General features: G+C 52.6%; 1 protein-coding gene across 1 annotated transcript in view; it reads left to right on the top strand.

The window, feature by feature from the left end:
• The window catches only part of GTSE1 (G-2 and S-phase expressed 1), a 35,331-nt gene extending 31,161 nt beyond the window's left edge, over positions 1 to 4,170 (top strand). The window contains exons 9-11 of the mRNA XM_011934792.1: positions 2,017 to 2,237; positions 2,720 to 2,929; positions 3,409 to 4,170. Of these exons, the coding sequence (XP_011790182.1) occupies positions 2,017 to 2,237; positions 2,720 to 2,929; positions 3,409 to 3,492 (515 nt within the window). The 3' untranslated portion in view covers positions 3,493 to 4,170. The remainder of the gene's footprint in view (positions 1 to 2,016; positions 2,238 to 2,719; positions 2,930 to 3,408) is intronic.
• The last annotated feature ends 3,686 nt before the right edge of the window (positions 4,171 to 7,856 follow it).

Here is a 7,856-nt window from a genome sequence, read left to right as displayed (position 1 = left end):
CATTCTGCCACCTCAGCCTCCTGAGTAGCTGGGACTACAGGCGCCCGCCACCACGCCTGGCTAATTTATTGTATTTTTAGTACAGATGGGGTTTCACCATGTTAGCCAGGATGGTCTTGATCTCCTGACTTTGTGATCCATCCACTTCGGCCTCCCAAAGTGCTGGGATGACAGGCGTGAGCCACCGCGCCCGGCCTATACCTCTGTTAATTACACATACCTCTGAGCTGCCATAGGTGGGAGACTACAGTTCACGTGCAGAGATGTTCATGGTGACAAAGACTGGAAGTCGGCTGGGCGCAGTGCCTCACGCCTGTAATCCCAGCACTTTGGTAGGCCAAGGTGGGTGGATCATGAGGTCAGGAGTTCGAGACCAGCCTGGCCAACATGATGAAACCCCATCTCTACTAAAAATACATAGCCAGCGTGGTGGCAGACACCTGTAATCTCAGCTACTCGGGAGGCTGAGGCAGGAAAGTCATTTGAACCCAGGAGGCAGAGGTTGCAGTGAGCCGGGATCGTGCCATTGCACTCCAGCCTGGGTGACAGGGTGAGACTCCATCTCAAGAGAAAACAAAGACTGGAAGTAAATGACCAGGTAGCCTTTGGGGCATGCATTAGCTGATGTGGATGCATTTCCAGGAAGAATTCTTGAGAAAGGATGCAGAAGAGAGAGTTTCGTAAGTACAATTCCACTTTACAAACGAAACTGTGGCTGACAATAAAAGCCCTTTGTCTGTTAAAAATATACATATAGGCCAAGTGCAGTGGCTCACGCCTGTAATCTTACCACTTTGGGAGGCCGAGGCAGGCGGATCACGAGATCAGGAGTTTGAGAGCAGCCTGGCCAACACGGTGAGACCGTCTCTACTAAAAATACAAAAATTAGCCGGGCGTGCTGGCAGGTGCCTGTAGTCCTAGTTACTCGGGAGGCTGAGGCAGGAGGATCGCTTGATCCTGGGAGGTGGAGGTTGGGGTGAACCAAGATCGCGCCACTGCACTCCAGCCTGTGCGACAGAGACACTGTCTCCAAGAAAAAAAAAAGAAAACACCATATATAATGTCCACGTATTTATACACAAATTACATATTTTTATATATCTTGCATGTTTCCATGTATGTACATCTACTAACAGTAGTGTTGACCCTGTGTGTATCTATGTAGTTTTGTGAGAATACAGAAGACTCTGGAAGAAAAAATGCTGGCATGTGTGTGTGTTACAGAGGGAGATGGAAAGGCATGGAATACCCAAGAGAAAATGGGAAACGAGGCCTCACTAAAAACACCAGATCTGATCTGTAACTGGGAGTATGCGTTTAACTGTCTTGTATGTTTGTAAGTGTAAACGTAGAAACAAACTTGTGCTTGTTTTGGACTCTCATGAAACCTCTGAAGTATTAAAAAGAAGGTACTCTCTGTTCGTTGATGGACCTGCTGCTTTGCTGGGTTTCCGGAAGGAATTCAGTTTTGTGTGGCAGGTACTCAGGGACCTGTGGGCAGCAGGCAAGCCCAGCAGCACCCATGCGGGGTCCTGCAGGAGACAGCATTGGAGAGCAGGCGTGGGCAGCCTGCACCCGGGGCCTCAGCCCTGATCAGGGCACTGGGCAGCAGGGGAGGGGGCATCTGGGGCAGGGGGAGCCTGCTGCATACCCGCCTAGGCCTAGGAGGAGCCCCCCACTGGCTGCATGTGAGAAGGAGCTGCCGTGGCTCAAGGAGGGGTCCCTGTGTGTGGTCTGGGCTCCCTTCAGGAGGTGACGGGCATGCGCATTACCTCGTGTTTAGTAACTAGAAAGAAAAGGGCTAACAGCAGCCCCTGGTGATGCTGGACAGGTAAGATTTGTGAGCTGAGAGGAACTGCACAGATCACTGAACCCCTAACATACACAGGAAACTCGGGGTCTGGAGGGCGAAGGCCCTAGAGCGGGAACGCACTCCACCCAGGACACTGTTCCTCCAGTGACCCGATTCCCGGATCAGCCAAGTGAACGAGCATTTTAGAGAAATTTCCTCATAAGATTTTTTTCCTTCCCACAGAACTGAACCAACAAGGGAGAGCGATAGAAAGGCAGACTCCAGGCCGGTGGACGTGTCCCCTGACGGGGGTTCTCCTCCTTCCCGTGTGCCTCAGGCACTTAACTTTTCTCCAGAGGAAAGCGATACTGTTTTCTCCAAAAGCACCGCCACAGAAGCAGCTCGGGAGGAAACCAAGCCGGGTGGAGATGCAGCCCCTAGTGAGGTGGGCAGAGCAGGCGCAGCTTGCTTCTATTAGCTGAGATTCCTGGAGGCTGCTCGGGAAGCCCCTGGAACCCAGGGCTCTGGCTGGCGGAGTTCCCTGCCATGCTTCATCCTGGGGCCAGTGCCTCTGTGCCAACCAACCCAAAGGGAGGCAGTCAGGACTTCCAGGCCTCCAGGGGAGGAAAAAGTGACACCTTTGCCCTGTATTTGACTAAGGCAAGGGTCAGGGATTGAAGCTGAGGAAGCGGGAAGCAGGGTGGCAGGAGCTGGTAGCTGCTGGTGGGCAGGTATGGACAGGGAGGTAGGTGGCAGTCAGAGAGGCACGGCCTGCCCCATACGGGCCCTCCTTCAACCAAGGCCCCACCTGATTCCTTGGCTTTCCAAACCGCCAGCCCACCTGGAACATGAGCAAAGCACACGTTCTCCCAAGATGGTTGCCAGCAAGATGCTGGACTCTGCTCTTAACCTTGGTTTTGTACCCAGGCTCTTCTTGTAGATATCAAACTGGACCCACTTGCAGTCACTCCAGATGCTGCAAGCCAGCCCCTCGTTGACCCCCCTCTCATTGACTTCTGCAATACCCCAGAAGCAAACGTGGGTGTGGGATCTGAAAGCAGGCCTCTGATCGACCTCATGATAAACACTCCAGACATGAATAAAAATGTGGCCAAACCTTCACCGGTGGTGGGACAGGTGAGAAGTGGCAGGTGGTTTGTGTTGACTCAGCCCTCGCTGTCCTCAGTTCTGGGTTTGTTCGTCCTCCCAGGGCCATCGTGGGACCCTTGAGAGTGGCTGTTGAGTCTTCTCAGCTGCTCACCTCAGGGCAGGACTCACCTTTGGCAGCCTGAGCTTCTCAAAGATCAGCTACCTCTGAGGTGCCCTGCCAGGACCCTGCCAGCTCTTGTTGGGCAGGGACCGCGTCTCTCCTGCCCACAGACCCCAGGGCCAGACGTGGGACAGAGGAGTGTGCATGGTGGGGGCTTGGGTTTCTCCGCGTGTGTCCTGTCTCCTTCCAGCGTCTTAGACGTGGTGGCCCAGAGTGCTTTTCAGAGCACCCGAGCCAGGATGACCGAGCTGTGGTGATGGCCCAGGCAGCCAGTCCTCTGTGCAGGGAGGGGAAGGGAGGCCCCGGCCGGATCTGCACTCACCTCCTCCCCTCTGCTCTCTTCCAGCTCATAGACCTGAGCTCCCCTCTGATCCAGCTGAGCCCTGAGGCTGACAAGGAGAATGTGGACTCCCCACTCCTCAAGTTCTAAGCAGAACCAAATCCTTTGCCTTGAAAGAACAGCGCTAAAGTGGTTTTCAACCCTCAGAAACAAGCTTTAGGCTGGGCACAGTGGCTTACACTTGTAATCCTAGAACTTTTGAGGCTGAGGTGGGCGGATTACTTGAGCCCAGGAGTTCGAGACCAGCCTGGGCAATATAGTGAGACCCCTGTCTCTACAAAAAATAAAAAATTAGCCAGGTGTGGTAGTGCATGCATGTAGTCCCAACTACTTAGGAGGCTGAAGTGGGAGGATGGCCTGAGCTCAAGGAGGTGGAGGCTGCAGTGAGCTCTGATTGTGCCACTGCACTCCAGGCTGGGCAACAATGTGAGAACCTGTCTTGGGGGAAAAAAAAAAAAAACATGTTTTAGTGGAAATTGTATTTGAAAAAGAAAAATAAGCCGAAAGATATTCCCAGTGCTGGAGAGGGTGGGCTGAGGAACTGGGGCCAGCACTGACCACCCAAGGCCTCTGCTGCCGCCTCTGCCCTTCTCGCTGCCCCTCTCTGGGCTGGAATGTGAAGCCTCAGTCACTCTAAATGAAGAATTTTCTTTTGAATGTTTTGTATGTAAAATAGCAAGTGGCTATTTTTAAAGTTAAGTTTGTATAAAAAGTTAAATATTCTAGATTTACATTAGATTGTAAAATAAATGGATTTATTGAAGCATATCTTGATTTTTAAGCTTATCATAATTTTCAAGCATGCATGGCTATTTTTATCACTCTAATCAGTAAGGCTACTATCTAGACTCGAACGCTTCATTCAAGTGAGTTTCAAAAATTAGTCAATAAAAATTGGTGTCAGTGCAGACCCAGGCCCGCCCCCAGATACACTGGTCGCTAGGTCTGGGGCCAGCCTTGGACATGGCACTGTTACTAGGCACACAGGTGATTCTGACTCGATGGCTTGAGACGCACACCTTGAGAAGAGGCTGCTCTGGGGAGACAAGGGTATGAGCGGAAAGCGGATGGGCGAGGAGGCTGGGCTCACCTGGACACTAAGGTGACGGGCGGCGTCCGCTGGGCAGGCCTTGGGGAGGACCCCTCAACTTTGCTCTCAGCAGGGGCCGGACAGGCTCGGTGGGCAGTGGCAGGGACTGAGCGCCACTGGAAAGCCCATTCCCTTTACTTAAAAATCGAGCTGGCCAGGAAGCCACTACTTTGTGTCCATTTCTCCTGAGGAAACTTCTCACCATCTTGGTTGAGCGGCTTCACGGCTGACACCGCGAGCCAGCGGCCGGACTCTGTATTTCGGACCCCGCTCCGGTGCTCCCTGGATCATACCAGGATCTGCCTCTGTCCACAAAGACGAAGGAAAATGATGACTGGGCTGCGCGCGCTACTTCCTGCGGTTACCACGTGAGGCTAAAGCTGCCACTCGGAACAGCGAGTCCTGTGGCATCGAGAGCAGGAAGGGGTCAGGTGGCCAGCCAACGCCGTAGAAAGACATCTCGGTGGAAACTGCCGTGGTGGGAAGGTGGCGCGCTTGTCACAGCTCAGTTGCTGCGCCTGCAGACAGAAGCCCTCCACAGTCAGGACTGCTGGGATATGTGAGTCATGAAGCCAGGGAAGCCCTGCTCCACCATCAGTGACTCCCCAGGAAAGACTTGCAGCCAGTCCTGTGCTGGCCAGAGCCACGGGGCCTGTAGGAATCTCGGCGGCTCCACATCTCCTGGGCAGCAGGGAATCCCAGGGGCCCGGTAATGACACGGGAGGGTCCTCAGTGAGCCTCTGGTCTGGCCCTCGTTTCCCAGGGGTAGAAAAGGAAATCTGGCCTGGGCACAGTGGCTCAAGCCTGTAAACCCAGCACTTTGGGAGGCCGAGACGGGCGGATCACGAGGTCAGGAGATCGAGACCATCCTGGCTAACACGGTGAAACCCCGTCTGTACTAAAAAATACAAAAAACTTGGCGGGGGGGGTTGGGGGCGCCTGTAGTCCCAGCTACTTGGAAGGCTGAGGCAGGAGAATGGCGTGAACCCGGGAGGCGGAGCTTGCAGTGAGTTGAGATCCGGCCACTGCACTCCAGCCTGGGCGGCAGAGCGAGACTCTGTCTCAAAAAAAAAAAAAAAAAAGGAAATCTGAAATCGGATTAAACCATGCAGCAAATATTTACCGAGGCTCTGCTATGGGTCAGGCTGTTTTCCGCTGAGGTGCAGCGCTCAGGTACCCCTTCCCTCTTGGGGCTTCCCGCTTGGTAGAGGAGGGGGATGTCCAGCTCCCAGCCCATCTGTAACCAAGCTGTGCCTCGGTTGTCTCCATTCAGGCTCTGGGGATGAGCCAAGCCTTTGGCCTGTGGCCCCAATCCTGCTGCTGGGGCTTCTCCCCACTGTGCCCTTCCCCTCCCTGCTGCAGCCTTGGTGCAGCCAGGCTCTCCTTGGTACCCAGCCTGGACAGAGTGATCTGACTTTAACTCTCTTCAGACAGACGGGAAGAGGGCCCTATGAGCAGGAGCTGGACAGAGCAGAGCTGCTCCTGTCCTGAAGCTCCAGGCCTGTTCCTTTCTGTCTGGGTCTTTCCACTGGGCTCTTCCTGCCGAAGCCGCCCAGTCTGAGCACCCCCACTCCCTCACCTGGTGCGCGGGCCCTTGGTTCACCCCTCTGAGGGCTCCGGGTGGGAAGATGCACAGTTAGCTGGAGACTGAAGGACTCCGCGGCCCCAGGAGGACCAACCCCTTTCTCCACCTCGGCTGCCGCTAGAGGGCCACCCTTCCAGGTTCAAGAGGTTCAACTTCATGGGATTTTTACCACATTTCATTAATTTTGTGGAGCAAATGTCTTCCCATTTTATATCTCTGAAATCCACGTCTCTGACATTGCTGTTGGCAGGCGGCACCTGAGATGTCGTCGTCCTGCCCATAGCTGGCCTGTAGTGGACCTGGGTGATACACAGGGGCCTCTTGGAGCTACAGAGTAACTAAAATACCATATAGTTCACCAGAAAGCAGAAAATATGTGAGCATGGATCTCAGCCACTTTGTGGGTTGGTTGCAACTGGGACTCAACCTGCCATAACCTTAGATCAGCCTGCCACACCCAAGGAGGGCCTGCCCCTACACCCAGACTCAAGTTTAGACACAGCCTAAACGTGTACCTCTAAATCTGCACAAGCTCAGGTGCCCAGATACTGGATTTCCTTATCTCTTCCGGGAAATGCAAGATGAAATTGCCTTCCTATTGGGTATTTTCCTGATCCTTTATTCTGAAAAAGTGGTTATCCTTTTCCCCACAGGCCCTGTGACCTCTTCCTCCTGTCTTGCAGCTCACTGTGTACCTCCTCCTGGCACCAGTGCCCAGGGCTCTCTTGTTGGTAGTTCTTGCTTTTCTTCTTGGAAATTCCTCATGGGCCTCGAGATCTTTACCTTATAACAGTTCGGTTGAATTTCACCCTGGCAATGTAAATTGATAGCTTATCTTCACAGATGCCAGACAAAGGACAGAACTCACCATCAGCCCTCCACTCACCTGCGACAAATGCATGTCTGATTGCTTCCTCTGCCCTATTTGTGTAAAAATGCAGATTCACTGAGCCAGACTAAGGCATAAATGACTGTTCCTCTACCTGCCTCTCACATGGAAATTGTGTATTCAGTGAAAGGCTGATCAAAGACCCAAAATAATGCAACAGTTTACCTCTTATCTACCTATGACCTGGGAGCTGCCCACCGCCCCGAGTTGTTCCGCTTTTCCAGACAGAACCAGTGTACATCTTACATGTACTAATTGATGTCTTGTGTCTCCCTAATATCAAGGCAAGCTGTGCCTCGACCACCTTGGGCACATGTCCTCAGGGCATCATCATGAGGCTGTCACAGGCACGTCCTTAACCTTGGCAAAATAAACTTTCTAAATTGAGACCTGTCTTAGGTACTTTGGGTTCGTACCACAAGGAAGGGTTCTCATGCGTATGTGCCTAATAATAACAACTATCATAGAGGACTGCAAAAAGCCACAACCTTTACACAAAGGCTATCACAACCTTACTCAAAAAAAAAAAAACAAAAAAAAAACTTATGTTGCAAAGACATCTGCCCAGCAACTGCCTATCCAACCCTGGACTGCTGTCTCCCTTAATGATCCTTGTAGCCAGAGAATTATCTCAAAACAATTATGTGATCCTCATTTTCCCTTTAAAAACCGTTGTCTTGCTAGGCTGGGTGCAATGGCTCACGCCTGTAATCCTAGCACTTTGAGAGGCCGAGGTGGGCAGATCACAAGGTCAAGAGATCGAGACCATCCTGGCCAACATGGTGAAATGCCGTCTCTACTAAAAATACAAAAATTAGCTGGGCGTGGTGGCATGTGCCTGTAATCCCAGCTACTCAGGAGGCTGAGGCAGGAGAATCGCTTAAACCCGG

This window comes from Colobus angolensis, unplaced genomic scaffold (genome assembly GCF_000951035.1).
Source record: "Colobus angolensis palliatus isolate OR3802 unplaced genomic scaffold, Cang.pa_1.0 Scaffold138, whole genome shotgun sequence".
NCBI classification, from domain to species: domain Eukaryota; kingdom Metazoa; phylum Chordata; class Mammalia; order Primates; family Cercopithecidae; genus Colobus; species Colobus angolensis.
Note: the sequence above shows the minus strand (reverse complement) of the source record. Positions and strands in the feature narration are given on the sequence as shown.